The sequence below is a fragment of the Varanus komodoensis genome, unplaced genomic scaffold, assembly GCF_004798865.1.
Source record: "Varanus komodoensis strain SLA01 unplaced genomic scaffold, ASM479886v1 scaffold1, whole genome shotgun sequence".
Taxonomy (NCBI): Eukaryota; Metazoa; Chordata; class Lepidosauria; order Squamata; family Varanidae; genus Varanus; species Varanus komodoensis.
This window is the reverse complement of record NW_025335268.1, coordinates 91,909,845-91,929,474: the sequence shown is the minus strand read 5'-3', so window position 1 is coordinate 91,929,474 and position 19,630 is coordinate 91,909,845. Positions and strand designations below refer to the sequence as shown.

Here is a 19,630-nt window from a genome sequence, read left to right as displayed (position 1 = left end):
CCTTTTCAGTAGTGTTGGCTCATCTCTGGAATATGCTCCACAGAGAGGTATGCCTGCCATCTTTTCAGTGCCAGGTAAACACCTTTTTATTTTCCAGTTATTTTAATAGTTAAGTTTATCTGCTGCGCCAGTTTAAAATATTGTTTTATAATCTGCTGCTGTGCTCAGGGTTTAAATTATTATAACTACTACAACTGTTTGTTGTGTGGTTGTTGCTTTGTTGTATTGCTTTACTGTTTAATTTTATGAATTGTATATGTGACTTTTAATATTTGTAAACTGCCCAGAGAACCTGCAGGCTATGGGGCAGTGCAGAAATGCAATAGATAAGTAAATAAATAATCACAGAATAGAGGCGGCAACTCTGGTTATTAAGAATTATGTACACTGTGCCATCAAATCCAGCATACTTGTAAAGGCAAAGCTGTTCATACTAAGTTTCCTGTCCACTCTTCCTGCTGCAGCTCCTTATACTTTGAAAGAGATACTCTACAGAATGGTGTGCGATGCAACATGAGGGCTACAGCTGGGATACAGGTAGGGTTGAAAAAAAAAATAGTTATCCTCTGGATCTAAGCCATTATCTAAATATTTCTGCTGATCCTTATCACATTGCTTTTTAAAAAAATTTGTAACCCACTGAGAGAGCTCCGACTGTTAGGCTATACAGAAATGTAATAAATGATTTTTTTTCAAAATGGCTTGAACAAGATCAGAACACAAATGAAATGCTAGGCAAGAAAAAAGCACCATTTTGTTCCAGTTTCTGGAAAAACGCAGCTAGCAAAAGCACATTAAAAAAACATTTATAATTCACACAGATGCTCTACCTGTTCTAAATGCTTGAGGCCCTCTTCATCATCAGGGTCAGCAGGAATATTCCCCATGCCTGGAGCTGCTGTAACTGATGTCTGAATAGGCCTTAAGGCAGAATTTGGATTAGACTCTGAAGAAGAAAGATGAACAGGGGAAGCTGCATCTGGAGGAATCTGTGGTAAAGGCTGGACAGTAGAAGCTGGCTCTACTGAGGGAAAAGAATGGAGATAAAATTACTTTATATGCCCTTGGACCTGTTATGTCATCAGAAATTTTAAATTCTGGCTTCTCTATCATTCAAATGTTATTTTCTCTTGAAATGTGCTTCTTATTTAAACAAGGATAAAATATTTCTTACACCTAACATTCTCTAGTGTGCACTCATAAGGCCACATTAGCTGCCTTAGGTTTCTGAGTTTCTTTCTATCCAGTTTTTGTTAATATCTGAATAAACTGTCACAGTGAGACAGTTAAGATGCTGACATACTTTCCACACTGCTTAAATCACTCTTGAGTTCTCAGTTGGTCTTTTAATACTACAACTTAATGTATTTATCGAAATGTTTTGCTTACCTTCTCTATTGGGCACTTTAGCTGATGGGATATTTTCCATTTGGTTCTCTTTATATTCTGCTTTTTCTATTACATCTGGAACACAGTCTTCCCTCCGTTCAAGCAGGCTTGCTGTTAATGGCTCCAGTGACTGGGTTTTTGGTGGAGTTCCTGACCTGGTGGATGGTGAAGATTCTTTGACTGTTTCTTCTGCTACTTCTGAAATGATTGATAACTTCACTTAACTGATCTGGGAGGCAGAAGCAATATGTAAGGGACAAGCCTCAGAAACCCCTCTTACCTACTGTTGTTCGTTCAGTCTTAACTGCTTCCCTTACATGGACCTTATCTAGTTCTTTGGCTTCTTCATGGTGACTCCCTTCTGAATCAGACTGCTCTTCCCCTTCTTCTACTGGCCGGAAATCCAATTCCTGTTCCTCTGGAATTGGCTCCTTTTGAACCTTCTAAGGAGAACACATGCACCAATCTTTACACTTCTGGTTATAAATTTAACATAGGTCACAATAAATCAAGTCCACAGAAAACTTTCTCACTTTTGAGGACAGGAATGCACCAGATGAGTCAAAAGTCCCCATTTCTTCTTCAGCATCTTCCAAGCACCATTCAGGAAGACTATCCCTATCGTCCTCCATACTGCTACTGCCACATCGCACTCTTCGGTAACCCCGCTCATCATCCCGATCTCGGAAATCAAATTCAAACCGTCGCCGTCGCTCCATCTGTTCTCTCCAGCCTGCAGAACGAGGGCCGTCTAAGGGGGCGGGAAAGTAACTTTACAAAAGAGTTCCAGAGGGCAAGAACTTGTTTGGAAGGAGAAAGGGATAGAGGAAAAGAGGATAGGGAAAAGAGAGGACAAAGTGACAGAACTTCAGAACGCCACTACAGTCTACAGACCACCTTGAAACAGGCATTTTATAAAGTATCACCACTACTGTTCTTTTTCAGAAAGTGCCCACTTTAATCCCACTGTCTTAAACCCATATATTATTAATGTAAATAATTGCACAGCCCAATTCCAAGTGACCAAACCTTCAAGGACTAACACAATTTAATTGAGTTAATTCTACAACAAGCTTACTTACTGCACAATCACTAAATGTCATAATCTGTTCAGCCACAGGGGGCAGTCTTCACTAGTGAGACTATTTTAGAAGGCTCCATGATATCCAACTCCATTTTATAGGGTTTTAGCAGAATGCTTTTATGCTTCCCTTTGAGAACACAGACTTATGAATTCTACTGTTCCACCAGTCCTGCAAAGCATCCCCTCAAACTGCTTGCCTACTTTCTCTGTCTGCTAGTAAGGAATTTCCTTTTCTGGGGTTTGAAATATAGCCTGTAATCCGTGGTTACTAGTTCTATTTACTGCATTTGCCCTTGTTTTGCACGTCACTATGGTGAAGTAGCCTGCTAGCACAATAATTCTGTGAAAGGATTTGCAGCTGACAAGCTCATATTTAAGCTTTGCTGTTAATGGCTGCGCAAATGCGACTAAGCCTGCATGAGAATGAGGCAGAGAGGGAGTGGCAGGTGGTGACTGCTGGAACTGATGCATCTCTTTACAGCCTACAAAAAGTACAGTTTCCAGGTGAGTTGGTGCATGTGATTCTGGGAGTATGGAATCTGTCAAATGTGGCTCAGTATAAGCCACTAAGTTTGCTAGCTTAGACATGATACAGTCACCAATATGCCAGCCTGACATAAGTGGCTGGTGGAATCCAAAATCTTAAACACAAGCCTGTCACTACTGTAAGACATAATACACTTATAATACACAATCTTACTAAAATACACATCAAGGAAGAGAACAGTGACCAACCAGAAATCTAGAATACTCAGCTATATATGCTAAATGGTTAGGGTACTTTCTACCAGTGCTTACTAAATTGTGCACTTCTATTTTAATATTGCTAGGAAAATGTTCTTTCTTTCGTGTCTCCCAAAGAAATTTGTGCAGTTCAAAAAGAAAGTTAATATCAACCAAGCTGGTGTAGAGTTTAGACTAGTATCGGGAAGACTCAGATTCAGTTCTTTGCTCATGCATGAAGCTAACTGGGTGACCTTAAGCCAGTCAACCTAACTTTCCTCACAGTTGTGAGGTGAGGAAAGAAATCTTATTCACTGTATTGAGCTGTTAAAGGAAAGGTAGTATGTTAATTTAATTAAAGTTCCTTTTAAAAGCTGATCATGGATCCTTGTACCTACATTTAATATTATTCCATAGCATGGAAGGGAATCAGCAGTTTTAGAAATATAGCTTTCAGAAAACCAAATGTCTTTTGCTGGCCCCATACTTTTCTGGAGCCAATGTGACACCCAGTTGATTATGTATGAAACTAAAAATTGTTTAATAAATCAGTTAGAAATCAACAGATCCAACTTCCATCATTAGTCAGAAATGCTAAAACGAGTACCTCTAAATTAAAAAGAAACTGCAAGAATGTTTTCTGCATTCTATATAAAGCAACAGTCTCTGTGACAAAGAATAATGCTGCTTCTCCTCAAATTGCAGAAAGTACTCAATATTTTAGCCTCAGGATATCCATGCCAGACAGACTTTTTTTTTTTTTTGTTCTTAATAGATGAGATTCAGTGTTGTTGGTTGTTATGCTAAAAGGATTGCAAATATCCTAAGTAAAGCCCTCACATCTGAGCATCATGAGGTGCTGGTTCAGCTGTTTTAATACTAAGTTAGGACACACTGCAGCTTTATTGTGCATTTGTCAGTTACGTCTGAGGTCAGGAAGGCACACAATGAAGTATTCTCTATGACAAACTCTTTTTTCATCTCTACTCAAGAGGAAAGCTTACAAGAAAGCTTTCTGATTAATATTTCAGCCTCTGGATCTAGGGTGATCCTTAAAAGAAATCAGATTCAAGAAAAGAACACTTGGTGGAAAAGGGGGTCAGGGGAGATAAGAAGAGATTCTTCTGTCCCGTTATTTGAGAAACAATGAGTTAAGAAAAACATTTATATTAAACTTAAGGTGATGATTGCAATTTTTTTTTGCAAGAAATTTTCCTTCCTTCACTGCCTTTCTGACCAGTTTGCGGTTCTCCTTTTTGTATTTCCTTTCACCTGGACTATGAGGACGCCACCTTTCACCATCCCTTCGTGAGCCAGTAAGTCTCCAGCCTCCATCATCATCTTCTCCATTTTGCTCTTCCCTGAAGATGCGCCAGTTCTCGCTCTCAGAGCGTATAAAATCATGTTTCCTTCCTGAAGTTACAGTTCCAGCATCTTCAAAGTTTGGTCTCACTGCAAAGAGAAGTGAGTTTTACAAAGGTTGCATATATTACTTTGAAAGATTTCAAAATATAATTCAGAAATGTAAACAGAAAAGATATGTCTCCTTGCTTTGCTTCTAACAATAATTTTCTTTGAGTTATTCTTGTGGTTTATGTGGGGCAAAAATCCAAATTTAGGATTTTAATCTTCAAAAATGAGATTTAGTACAATAGCTACAGCACAGCTGTAACTATTTAAGAATGTCAAAAGTTCACTCTGCAACAAGTGAAGGAAGAGCATTCGAAAAGTCTGTTTACATAAACAGTTAGATGCCACCTGATGTTCAATGAGATTGCTTTACCACAGTTCAGCATTATCAAGAGATTATCCTGTTCAGTGCAAAATTTATAATGTAATAAATATTTTATAGGAGGTGTTCTAACTCAGTAGAAGTTCTATTTTTAAAAACTGACTTGTTTTTCAATATGAACTTTTAATCAAAACTCACAAGCAGCATCTTTAAAATATACATTTGGTTCAGCAACAGTTGTTCACTAAGACCCAATACCAGTTTATTTGCATTATTGTTTTCATTATCATCTGCAGAACCATGCATTTCAATAAACAACACAGAAGAAAAGTCTCCAAATAACTATTAAGTTATGATGTTGCTTACAGAAGTTACAGTAGTCTGAAAAAATGAAACATGCTTTTACATTTCTTAGGATCTAGTTTGTTTTATGGATGGAAAAGTGGGACATAAAAGCAGTGGAACAGTGATAAATATTGATATACAGGTATTCATCATGATAGTTCCTGCAGCCACACCTCCAAGTAGAGTCCAAGTTCCAGCAATTATCATCTCTATCAGCAGCAGGTCAGCAAATGAGTCTTAACTGCCCATTCAAAATACTTTACATTACAACAGGGAACATATTGCTGCTGGGAAAATTCATTTCCCTCCAGCTATCCTACAGCTTTTAGCTAAAGTCACAGGCAGCAGAAAAATCTGGTCTGGAGGATACAGATATTGTCTGCATCCCTGTAAGTCAAAAAAGTGCAATGAAGTATAAAAAATCCATAAGTGGTTAACAGACAGCCAGTGTGGTGAAGTGGTGCAGAGAACAGGACTAGGACTCAGGAGATGCAGGCTCTAGTTCCCAAACAGCCATGGGGCCAACTAAGTGACTTCGGGCCAGGCACAGAGGCTCAGCCCAACCTACCTCATAGGAGTGTTATTGTGATGATAAGATTGAGAGGAGGAGGAGGAGGAGAATTATGTCCCCACCTTGTGTTCCTCGATAGGGAAAAAGGCAGGGAATAAATATAAAAAGTAGCAATAATAGCATGATCTATGTATTCTGGCATGTGATGTCTTGCCAAGCACTGACCCCAGTAATCTATGAAGTTGCATTACAGAAAGATTTCAGTGATATTCCTATAAATTAGGATTTCATAAAACTTAGAAGGAAATTGGGAGGGGGCAACATACCAATGCTTAAGATTGCAATTCTAAGCAGACATTCTAGGGAAAAAATCACACTGAAATTAGTGGGACTTATTTTTGAATGAACTTGCCTAAAATTAGGCTGTGCATCTCCTAATTGTAAGAGAACACAAGTTTCTTCAATAAATAGGTAACAACAGATTTCAAAGCTTAAGCAGATGGAAAAGTGGGAAAAAAACAGAAGAGGATGAAATAATTCAGATTCCAACTATGACCCTGGTATTACATTCTTAAGTTTCTAAAAAGGAGGAAGTACAAAGTAGCTTCACACTCATACACATTTCACAGAATCCAAAGTTCTGTAAATATGCGTATACTTTATACCAATAATATGTCCATTTTACTGGGTTTAAATTACTTGGCACAGTGGTTGGTGTTTGGCCATGATTTCTCAGGATGAAAAGAAAAAAGAAAAAGATCTGTGGCTTTGCCTCAAACTAATTGACTGGACTTCCTGAGGAGAAGGAGCAGTGAAAGGGCACCTGCATTCCATGTCTGACCCAAAGCCAACGATGGTGTTTATGGAAAAGTTCAGATACAACAAAGACATCCAGCCAACAAAGTCTACAGCTATGTAATTTGAAGTTTTAAAAGGGGCTAACTTCAAAGTACTGAAGTGATGTTCTGGAATACAATCTTTTGAGAACTTGTTTATTGAGGGGTTTTTTTTTACTAGAATAGCAAATAATAATGTCAACAACATTTCTATAAGATATACAATGCCCATACTGTTCTCTACTATACTAATTTTTTCCTGATATCTCTCTCATGTTGGGATATCACATGGTAGTAACACCAGGTTTTCAAGTTCCTCAAAGCACTTTTAATTGCTGGATACATAGGTTTTAATCCAAAGAAGTGTGCAAATAAATCCCCTAAAAGAAAAGGCATTCTTGTGAGGCTCTGGAGGAGGAACTTTTTTTAGCTGAAGAAAGTCTCTTGCACACCCATGAATCAATGCACACAGGGTTTTAAAAGACGGTGCCTCTGATTGCCAATGTGCTACTAAAGCAAAACTTGTCAAGCATCATTTCAGCTTTATCCATCTCTGTCTCTGAACAATTCCTTAGAGTTATCTCATGAACATGTGCTCTTTTTTCCTAGAACTAAGCTTCCTCAGGGTTTAAAAAACCTGAATTTCCATAATTTAACCCATTCACCTCAACCTTCATACTCAGGCATTGCACTTTGTTCTTTTTGCTTGCAAAGCAATGTTACCCAAGGTAAAAGACAATAAGCAACATGAACAGTCTAGCAAAAAGTATCTTCTTGTCCCTGTGGCCATGAAGGTCACAATGCATGTCTCAATTTTATGGTGCTGTGCCTCAACATGTATTGAAATGTTCTCTACTCATGAAATGAAGAATTAATGTTTTGTATTTTGTAGGGTTTTTAAAAAGGAAAAACATGAGGGAGATTTCAGTTTCTAAGTAGCATTATATTGGTCTACATTAATAATTTTCACAGCAGGTCTTCAGTAGTTTTACTGCAAACAATCACAGTCTTTGTTTCTCAGATCCTCTTAGGTCTGACGTTCGATCAAAGTCCTCACATCAGCAGCTAACTAAGGAAAAATGTGAAATGCTGTACTGCATTACAAAGCTACCTTCACAAATCATGCAAGAGGTGTTAGAAGGTAGACATTTCAGCTCATAGTTTCTAGTCACTTTTTAAGTGTAAAAACTAATTCCATACAGCATATGTTGTGAAAATCTATGGTTCATTGTTCTCACAGCAAAATTCTTAGGTCATTTTTCTTGTAGGATTCTTCGATCCTAGCAATGCTTATCCAATAAATAATTACTAACCCCAATATAGAAACAAGCTTAAGAGCAATGCTGACTTAATTAGAGAGGAAAAATAAAGATCCATTGGAGATACAGGCCTTGCATATAATAATTATGCCATAAATTACTTAAAACTACTTAGTAAGCCTGACCTATATTACACTGATATCCCATAAAAGTGGTGTGGTTGGATAAAATCCCAAGATATGACTACAACAATTCGTAAAGAAAGTGAAACAGAAAGCACACCTTCACCTCAATCTGCCTAACAGAAGAATGTATGTCTGAAAGTGTGAACTCCAAATGGCTACCACAACAAAAGCTGAATGGAAAACAGTTCTGAGAAATTGCATTCCTTTGAATCAACCTCCAAGTAAAACCTTAAGTAAGATTATGCAAACCTAAAAACCCCATCCTGATTAAGAGAAAAAAATGCACCCTTTCTCCAAATAAGTTCTTGTGGATTTCTCCACAGCTGCTAGGGTATGTGTTGGGTAAAGAAAGCTCTAACAAATCAGCATTCTTTTCCACATGACCACAGCTAATTGGCCCCCCTGCAGATCAAATGACCAATCATATCAGCTTCATAGGAAAACCAACCCCCCCACATTATAAACTGTGGAATGAGACCTGTATGCCCATTTTGAACAAACGTCCTTCCAAACTAGTTGTCAAAGGGTTTTCTTGATTGCACTGGAATCACTGTATACAGAGACAAGATAGCTTGGTGCGCTTTCCATATCCACCTTCCTCCCTTTCCCCTCCAGATAGATAAAAGCTACAAAGACATCGGTAAGTACATGATGCTAAAAGAGTGTAAATTCCTACACTAATATTTCAAATTGCGTATGTTAGCTTTTCTAAAGCTAAAAGAAAAATAGATTTTTAGAAGATGCTGACAGGCTTGCTTTGAAAAATATCTCTGGAACTGCCAACTTTAATTCCTGAAATATTTTCTCAAAGCAGGGTTCCCCCACCAAAAACTAATGTTACCCAATGTCAACATCCAGCGACAAAGCTCAAGAAAAAGACATATCTTCTGGGTAGGAGATCTCTAAGAATAATGTTAATATTTTACACGGCTCTCTGGTTTTAATATAACTTGAAGCAGTTCTTAGCTGTACATTCTCAAACAGGCATTTCATCAAAATTGAACTACTCTATATTTATGATCAAACTTGAATTACCATTCAAATTAACTCAACTGCCCATCTAGGCTTAAAAATCTAAGAATTTTATTTTACTACTAGATGTAAAAATATAGAGTCCTTAAAGATTTGGGTGATTTGTGTACTAAAAACTCTGCTTAATGCTAGAACTTAAAAAAAGAACAAAAACAAAGCACTTATTAAAGTTTCAAGGATTTTAAATAACTTTATTCCACAGCAAACCAATCCCTCATATTCACCTCTAAAGGCTTGAAAAATATATTGTCTGAATTTCAATTTAGCATGAATGACAGACAAATATAATTAACAATCTATGTAGCAGTGAAAAAAATCACTGGATTATTGTAACTTCTATTTTTAACCATCAAGATAGTAATTTGAATGATTCTGTTATACAGATTCTGAGTCACCAAATAACAACCATTTGCTATCTTGAATACAAATTCATTGTTGAAAAAATGTTAAAAAATGAATATAATTATATTTTAGTTATTCAAATAAACTTTTGGAACAATATTTGTTCAGAACCCTTCCCTTTCCTCCTATGGATCTTGTATAATTCCTAAACAATGCTAATTATCTGATCTTTTTATTGCTATTTCTTATTTATACAAGTTGACTTTATTTTCTGTACCTGGGAGATATATAGCTTGAAGGAAACAAATGAATGGTATGCAGAATCAAGTTATTTCATGCACGGTATCATTTTCCAGGGGAGATTTTTAAATATATGGGGAAAATAAGTCTTAAACATTAAGTAAGACATCTCTGGCATATAAGCCTAATTATCTGAATGAAGCTAACTGAAGGTCGGTACAATGCTGCATATGTGTAGCTGTTGCTATGACTTATCCTAAACATATGTATAGTAACATAATGAATCATAACTGTTTTTTTATGGTCAAGGTTCACACACATGCCATTCATAATACAAAAATTGTGTTTATACTTCAGCAAATTTGACTTTTAAACCTATGTGTGTTTTCCTATTTCACCTTTCACATGCCTATTCAATTAAAAATTCTTAGGAAATGTCAAAGGGTAAGGGGAATGAAAGAGACATTATTTGTATTTCACTGATTGTTTCCGCTGATTGTATGGATTTGCATTTTAAATCCATAGCACTTCCTTCTGCTGCATAAATCAATTATTCAGCCTGTGGCCAACCTATCTAAAACACAAGTTTCTGGTAGCTTTACCTAGGTATACCAACCACCTTCCACTTGGCCAAGTCTGTCTTCCATTTTACCATGAGGCCATCTCAGGTATCCAACCCTGCCTGTGCAAACAATTCAGAACACAGCATGTCACTATGTTAGCCACAAATATGAGTATATACTCATATGCAGGCACCTATGCATGCACACACGCATACACATAGTACAATTTCTTCTACCTTTAAACAGCTAGAATATTCATTGGACAGGACCAACACTACTGGAATGGAGTGGAAAGGGTAGGTGGCAGTAGGACAGGGTAGGGCAGTGCTCCTTGGATGCTTTCTTGAGGCAAATGTTACTTAGTCTATGCAAATAGTAAACTGTATGGCTGTACAAGCAGCACACAACACCATTAGAAGTTTCACTGACTACTAGTCTGATTTTGAACACAATGAATGCAAAGCGCTGCTTTTCACTTGTAAATCTTGAAACAGTTTGAGACCAAATTATCTGAAGGACAAGCTTCACCCAAATCAGATTGCCCACACCTTAATGAAAGAGTCACTTCTCACCTATCCACCATTGAGGAGTTAGGTGAGCAAGAACTAAGAGGTTTTGTTCTGCAGTGGCCCCACTTCTCTGGAATGGGTTGCCACTGGGGATGAACCAAATACTATCATAGCAGACTTTTAGGAAAAGCCTATTTGTTTACTTTGCCCCCCCCCCCACCCACACCTGGTCATGTTTTATTGGATTATTCTGCTCTGTACCTACAATTATACTGTATGTTTAGTATTTTTAAAATTCATGTTGGCTGTTTGCTGGCTTACCACTATATCATTTTTAATTATATGAATGTTAATGTTGTAAGCCTCTTGGAACAGCTTCTGTCCTGAAAAGCACCCTTGAAATATTTTAAATAAATGTATTATAATATATTAAAATGCATAGATAAGTGCAATAAGCCATCTTTCAAAAAATCTAAATGCAATACTCTTTATCTTTAAACCTCTGCAATGGCATTATACTCCAAAGTTTTTAACTACACTAACTAAATATTGCTGTAGGGAGAATTACTCTGGGGTTCACTGTAGTTCTAGAATAATTTTCTTCAAATCAACTGACAATTTGTACAGAATTTATTATTCATTCCTACATATTAGGTACTGACAGGAGCGTGATGCCATTGCTAAGTTAAACTACTATATATTTCATGTTTTCTGAGTTAGGAAGTCACTGAAGGTGCAACTGCTACAATGACTATGAATTAAGAAAAATAACATAGAATGGGGTTTTAGCATGAGTTCCAAGGAAATCATATGTTCATGTTAAGATATTTGTTTCACAAAACTGTAGTATGCATATTATGGGATTCTTTCTGATGTTGTGGGCTATTACTAGCCACAGCTGTACAATTTCTGAGCACAACGTTTTTGAACCTGACGATGACAGAATTCTACCATTTCTCTCCAGAACTATAAATATCCAGTAACATTTTAAAATGGGCTTTCAAATAACTTTTGATAAAGCCTTCACTCAAATCTCCTGAATAACCTTACCAGGTAAAGGATCCAATAAGTGCTTAAACCAATGTAGGTGAAAAGGTAGAAACAGATGAGTTTCACAATGGAAAGAAAGAAGCAATAGTGTTCCCTAAGAATGAATATTCATTCTGGAATCCAGTTTGAGCAGTGACATAGCCAAGTTTGTGGATGACACCCCAATTATTCAGGGTAATGAAAATCCAAGAAAACTAATAAGAGCCTTTCAAAACTGACTGAATCAACAAAATGGCAAATTGCACTTAATGTAAGTAAATGTAAATTACTGTTCACTGGAGGAAACAATTCCAACTCCTGATGGAATACAAACTGTCTTATGACATTCCAGGAAAAAGTTTGTAATATGGTTGTAGATAGTTTAGTGAAAACATCAACAATGTGATAGGGAGAAAAAAAGAAACGCCCCTATTCGGGATGATTAAGATTGAAAAAATGGCTAATATAATGCCTTACATAAATTTATATTCCAAACTTGAAACACTACAGGGCTGTCATCACTCCATCTCAAGTACATGGTAGAACTCCTACTTCAACCTATCCATACATGAATACAAGAACAGGAAGAAAAATCACATTTGCGATTTTAAAAATGGTCATTTAATATCATTTCTGGTTGGCTCACTTCAACTTTGACCTTTTTTAACTTAGACTTTGATTTCATTTTTTCTTGCAAAGAGAAGTCTGACAAGTTTATTTTCAAACAGTCTTCTTTAAAATATGCTTGATACATTTAAAAAAGTATTATTATTTGCCATAAAGTGGCAGTTCAAAACAAACACTTTAGTCAGCATTAGCTACTTATGACTACAGATGCAACATCTATAGTAGGCTTAACAGCTAATACAAAGTGGCATTAATGTATCTAATTTTGTTTCAGTGAGATAGAAACTTAGAGCAGGGCCTCAAACCATTTTGGATCCATGATACATTTGGGAATTTGTGAACTGCTATCGGCACCACCACAAAATGGCTGTCAAGGAGGAAGTGGCTAATCATATAATGGCTGCCATCAGGGACTGGTTAGTCAAAAGAAGCAAAAGAGGAAAACCAGCAAGATGTAAGGGGAAGAAATTGCAATGCTGGGAATGGAGGAAACAACAGGATAAAAGGGTGAATGGGACAAAAAAAAAGCAAGGCTAGGGGCTGGGAAGGGAGAGATATAGCAAGGAAAAGGGTTGAGTGGAGAGAAATATCAATGCCAGAGGTTAGGGGTGCAAAGAGCATGAAGAAGTAAGCTCTGTGAAGATGGAAAAGACTAGGTGGGATCTTTCCTTTTGTGTTGCTCCATGAACAACTGACTGGTGACATGTTCTGGCACCGTAACATCTTTTAAGGGGTTTTTTTTGGGGGGGGGAACTAAATAGGACAGGAAGTGGAGAGCTCCACAGGGAGCCATGGTGTCCAAGGGTGCCATGTTGTGGTCTCCCACCTTACAGATAGTTCCAACAAGAATTTCATGATTAAGCATGCTTGCCACATTAATGCATACTGCCCAGAATTCATATCAACCTTAAAACGCCTATTCTTTGCAAGAATTTGTGTGACTGAATGTTGAGTGAATGCCTCCTTCCCCAAAAGGAAATGACTTTCTTTTTAGAGAGTTCATATGATGCCTGAATAGAAACTCAAACACTTTCTGCATAGAGCTAATATACTGTAATGGCCATATACTAGGCTGAGCTGTGAATCAAGAAGCCCACAAATCTTGCCTGTGATATAAACTTAACCTCACAGCCTCCTTTCTGTAATACGAAAATAATAATGCTAAACTATTTTATAGAACTGTTGTAAAGATGACTGAGATACTATATGTGAAGCACTCTGAATACCCCAAAGCATACATAAAGGCCAAGTATTGCTACTATCTTCATTGTCCTATCAGATCAGCTGGCCATGCTTCCAACCATGGAATGCTGCATTTATGGACACATATCTTCCAATGTATGGAACTTCAGCAAGAATGTTTAACCATTTTTACCTCAAACATAATTAATTCAAAGACAGAAGTTTTTGTTGAGAAGATGGTGGTTCTATGCAGAGGCTTTAGATCAGTAGGCTATGAAGTATAAAAGAGTGTCCAAGTGAGTATATGGTGCAAATAGGCATCTAAGTGGTCGAGAGATATTCTGCAAACCTGCAGTCCCTACTCCACATTTAAAAGAAATTGATTCTAGATACTAAATTTCCTCCTGACGATGGCCCAGGGATGATTTTTGTCTATTGTACCCATGAAAAAGATTTGCATAAATGTGTTAATATATTTACATCATTTTCATTATCTTAACTATGCCTGCAATAAGCATGTATCAGATTAATGTATCTGATAGTATTTATTAATACATACTAATACTATGAATTATTATTTCATTGCATTTATAACAGAAACTCTGCCATTCACATTTTAATGGCTGTAGAATGACCCCAAAGTTATAAACAAGTGCTTCAGAAGATGGGCCAATATTAACACAAGACTATACATGGCCCACGCACACAATGCCATTATCATGGCCTTTAAAGAACAAAGAGAAAGAGAGAGAGATGGATGATGTTGCAACAATGCATGTACATCTTTGAATTGGTCTAGCAATGCAGAAGAATATATAGAAAGCAAACATTAAATATAAATCCATTTTTAAGGAAACTACCATATAACTGCAGAAACACGTGCCCTTTCCCTGCAGACTAGTAATATTGCTATCTTGAGTATTAGATAATTGCAATGACCCTTCACCATAAGAGCTAATTTTGAGACAAGTGACATGCAACCAGTAACAAGCACACATTTATTGTACAAATACACTATTGTAAAAATAATCCCAAACATGTTAAATTTTACCATCAATTGTTAGGTCATGTACAGTATTTGGTGCCCTGTGGCAATATCATCTAATGCAATTGAATAATTTCAGCTATCATATGTTGTTCATTTCATTGAGCATTGATACCAAACAGCGAGATACCTTGGTTGGCTATTTTGTTTAGTTTATTACATTTGCTACTTTTAAAACTGTGAGCTTTTCTTTTCTTTTTTGCTATAGAACAGCTCATAAAAGCATAGTGGTTTGATCTGGGGGTGGGGAAGAGAAAATCAGTACTTACAGCTCTCATACCTTGCACTGAAAACTAGATTATATCTTTAGAAACTAGACATAAAAAATGGAGCATAAAGGAAACTGCACTCACTCCAGCTATCCCTTTAGCAGATCTGGTTATAGAGTCAGATGTTTTTTTTCCTCACAACTTCCTTGCAGTTTATATAATTGCATAATATTTTCCGTATTATTCTCTATCCCCTTTTTAATGCAGCTTTACATCAGCAGTGGCCTGAGTATGTTCAGCAGAAGAGGCTATATCCCAGGTACCACAATTCTAGACAATAAAAATATCATGGTTGGTAGCAGTAAAAATTAAGGTAGAAAAACCCACAAAAGTTTATAAGCAGGAAAATTTAATGAAATAAATATGGTGTGAAGTCTTGAGATTGCCACCAAATATATATAGAATAGCATCTATAATATTAGAAATAGCTCTGAAAGAGTGCATTGCTTACAATGGATACACATATCTGTTAAACTTTTTAAAAATCCAAAAAATTCTGAGTTTCACAAAATTAAATTTGTAATACTACGTTAATAAACCATTAGTCTCACAAGTAAACCTGAGAAATGAAAATACAAACATTTGGCTTACGTTTCTAAATTATATACAAGAGTGAAAAAGTCTTGCAACATTCAGGGTTTTTTTTAAGGTAATTGCTATTATACCATGAAAGCAGTGGTAAAACCGGCTGTCCAAAGTTAATTTTCTCAGAACTGCATGTTTTAAGACTCCCTCGGCTAGCTGCAGGTGGCATCTGGTCCACTGCCAGTATGTCAGAATCTCTGATCATCATCTGGACTACAAATAAACAATCATTCAACTGTTTTTTACTTTTCATTTTCAGAAGATGAGGACGGAAGTGATAGAAGGCAACAACACCAAACCTAGTGCTCCTCTCCTGACTCATCGCTACCCAAGAATGGTCACTAAAGATGGGCATAGCACACTCCAGATGGATGGTGCCCAAGGGAAAGGCCTTGCATACATAAAAGATGCTTGGGGAATCCTAATGGATATGCGTTGGAGATGGATGATGCTGGTATTTTCTGCTTCGTTTGTCCTCCACTGGCTTGTCTTTGCAGTGCTATGGTATCTACTAGCTGAAATGAATGGGGATCTGGAGATTGATCATGATTCCCCACCTGAAAACCATACAATTTGCGTAAAGTATATCACTAGCTTTACAGCTGCTTTTTCCTTTTCACTGGAGACACAGCTCACTATTGGTTATGGCACAATGTTTCCAAGTGGAGACTGTCCAAGTGCAATCGCTCTACTTGCTATACAAATGGTACTGGGGCTGATGCTGGAGGCCTTCATCACAGGTAATTAGATCTTATTTCATAACTAATCACTACAATGCTATGGGTCAAATGAAAATATTATCAAGAAGCACAAGAAGGGAAGTAAAGATAAGGTCATGCCATGAATATTCAGAAAAATACCATCCTTGTCAGAAGAACTTGACAAATATATGTTTCTATTTTTACAGCATAAGAAGAAAGAGTTTGCACTATCTCATGTTGAACAGCAGTGATAATTCAGTTGTTCTCTAATTAGTGTTTGGCTATGTTATTTCAATGTGTACAAACAGTGTTAGATCTTTGCACAGATTTCTAAAAGTGTGCCCACATATACTTGTATAACTGAAAACTAGTAATATGATCTTAAGCAGCTTTATTTGGGATATAAGTCCTACTTAGTTCCACAGGTCACTCCCTATAAATACTTTTAGGATAGTAGCCTAGGATTTTTTTAGTTGACAAGTTATCAATACAAATGAAGGACGTTTGAACCCTGGTATGCTATATAGTAATTTGAAATTGGCTAATAAACAGAAAAAAGCTTTATATCACTATAACTTCATTTTACTATATAATTAACTTTGTTACAAAATAAATCTCCAAAGAGATAGCATAGCACAACAGAGAGCTTGGCCTATGGGGTTGTATAGAAATAAATGAACTTGAAATGCTACATTTCACAGCAAAGAGTATAGCTCTTGTGCCCTGCAAAATAAATGTTAGTATCACAGATAAGGGAGATAGTATTACAGTTATTTTAAATAAACATTTTTTTTAAATTGACCACAAAGAGTAGTTTTGTGGTTCAGTTAATATAATGAAACTGAACAATATGTGAACTATTAAAAAGCAAGAACACTGAAGCTAATAACAACAATGTGACCCTAGTATGTGCTTTGTGAATCGCCCAGACAGCTTCAGCTGTTGGGCAATACAGAAAGGAAATAAATAAGAACAAGAACAAGAAGCCACCTCTTTAGTTGCACTTGGTTTCCATATAATATGAATGGTATCAAGAGATTATACTTACATGCATGATCTATATTTAGATTCTCTTTTTATTTAGGTGCATTTGTAGCAAAAATTGCCCGTCCAAAGAATCGAGCTCTCTCCATCCGGTTTACTTATTCTGCAGTAGTGACACATAGAGATGGAAAGCCATACCTAATGTTCCAAGTGGCCAATACTCGCCCAAGCCCACTCACCAGCGTTCGAATTTCTGCTGTTCTTTATGAAGAACAGGAAAATGGTCAACTACATCAAACTAGTGTGGATTTCCATCTGGACAGCATCACTTCTGAAGAGTGCCCATTCTTTATTTTTCCCCTGACCTATTACCATTCCATAACTCCATCAAGCCCTCTGGCCATTCTCCTACAAAGGGACGCTCATCATCACTTTGAGCTTGTAGTTTTCCTTTCAGCCACACAAGAGGGCACAGGAGAAACATGTCAGAGGAGGACATCCTATCTGCCATCAGAGATCATTTTGCATCATCATTTTGCCTCCATGTTGGTCCGAGGTGCCAAAGGGGAATATCAGATCAAGATGGAGAATTTTGACAAGACAATCCCAGAACTTCCAGCAGTGGACTCCAGAAGTTCAAAGAGGACTGACAAGGAGATCCGCATCAACGGGCAGCACATCGACAGCTTCCAGATCTGTGAGACTCATCTGACTGAATAGACTTTGAATGTGGAGGCCAGTTTATTTTATTTTTTTAAGAATTGGATTAGACTATCATGTCAATGTTTTAATTTCTTTCCCCATTTTCTTGTGCTTTTTTGGTCTCTGATACCTTTGATTTCAGAACAGCATGCAGAACAAAGAGCAAAATATCCATGTAACTGGATGAACCACTGGATTAACTGCACAAAAACAGAGTCAGGGACAAGAAACACTGCACAAATCCTGGGAAAACAGAAATGCTACCTGCTGAATTCACTAGACTATGATTAAAACTGCACTGACCCCGAAACAAGAGACTTTCAGACTGAGACAGCTTGTCAAAAGTCTAATTAGATGACATAAGGGTAAATACTGTGGCAAATATGGATAAAACTGTAGTAAACTGTTTCAACTTTAAAAATATTCCACCTGAAAACCCAAGAGCCTTCAGTCACTGAATCAGCCCTTTCCTGCTTTACAGTTACAACAGAATATGCTGATGTCTAAACATGCTATGAAGAATGTTGCTAGTATTTTCTGTGGCAGTGAAATTGCAATCCTGCTGTGCTTGTTTATTAAGGAAAATCACAAGCATTTGCTGAAGCTCTTTGTTCCAACAGCTAAGAACAAGTTCAACATCCTTAGGCAGTTCTCTGATGAACGTGTAAGACAAGTATATTGACATGTATTAGACTAATATTCTGTATCGGGACTATTGCATACTTAGAAACCAGCATCAGGAATACATCATTCTGTATTCATAATTATGCTGTCAAGGATCATCAATGCCTCACATGTCTGCCTTATTCCACATTGAAACTGGAATACTGTCATCAGAAAGATTCACAGCTTCCTACACCTATTGCACTTTCTTTGCAAAATAAGTACTCAATTCATACAATACAGAGTTAAACATTTACCTGTATAAAGTAACTGTACAATCAGAATCTAATTATGAGACTTTGAACATTATGCTCTGTATGTATGCCAATTATGAATCATGATTATCACCATAACAGATTATCAGAACTGGTGGTGTTGGTTCTTTTAAAAACTATTAAAATGAACAAGAGTTTTTAAATGGTCCAAAGGACCACTTTTATGGCTTCTCAACATTTTTTCATCTAGGCAGGTAAAAAACGACTTTGTACTCAAAACCAAGAAAACTACAGAGCATAATCAAAAATGCTAACTACTTTTATGTTAAAGGATAATTTAAAGGCTCTTCACAGAATACATCGCAAAGATATCAATATTTTTACTTTCAAATTGCTAGTTAGTTACTGACTTGTGGTTATTAAGAACCTGACCTTTATTTCTCGAAAATGGATGAGCATATTTATATGTATATATTAGTGTTAATGTTGAGATTTGTTACCAAATCATAGAGTATTTTCTAAGAAACCATCATTCATTTCCCCAAATCTAACGAATGGTTATGCATCTGACAGTAAATATCTGGATGCAATGTTCAGCTGAGAACATGTTGGAGCTCTGGACAGTCACAATGGTGCCAGCTGCCAACTCAGAGCAGCTAAAAGGTATTAAGGCAACAACCAGTCTTTTACTACTGTTACTAATGTTGATGTTCTATGTAAGCAACAACTAGAGTAGTCAGCATATACTCTGATGGGAGGAACTGCCTTCTTCAAAGGAACACAAGAAAGCAGGGAGTTATGACAACCTACATGTTACGAATAATTTATATCTGGAACATAGTCACATTATAACACTAGAACCTTGTGTTCTCTTACAG

At 36.8% G+C, this 19,630-nt stretch overlaps 2 protein-coding genes across 2 annotated transcripts in view; one reads left to right on the top strand and one right to left on the bottom strand.

The window, feature by feature from the left end:
- GIGYF2 (GRB10 interacting GYF protein 2) overlaps positions 1–19,630 on the bottom strand; it is a 70,535-nt gene that overhangs the window by 15,327 nt on the left and 35,578 nt on the right. Inside the window, exons 8-12 of the mRNA XM_044431235.1 lie at positions 4,469–4,648; positions 1,923–2,140; positions 1,670–1,832; positions 1,390–1,587; positions 831–1,024 (exon numbers count right to left, since the gene is read on the bottom strand). Of these exons, the coding sequence (XP_044287170.1) occupies positions 831–1,024; positions 1,390–1,587; positions 1,670–1,832; positions 1,923–2,140; positions 4,469–4,648 (953 nt within the window). The remainder of the gene's footprint in view (positions 1–830; positions 1,025–1,389; positions 1,588–1,669; positions 1,833–1,922; positions 2,141–4,468; positions 4,649–19,630) is intronic.
- KCNJ13 (potassium inwardly rectifying channel subfamily J member 13) lies at positions 15,750–18,225 on the top strand. The gene is made up of 2 exons (XM_044435274.1): positions 15,750–16,227; positions 17,273–18,225. Exons 1-2 carry the CDS (start codon positions 15,750–15,752, stop codon positions 17,890–17,892), a joined length of 1,098 nt encoding a protein of 365 aa, XP_044291209.1. The 3' UTR covers positions 17,893–18,225.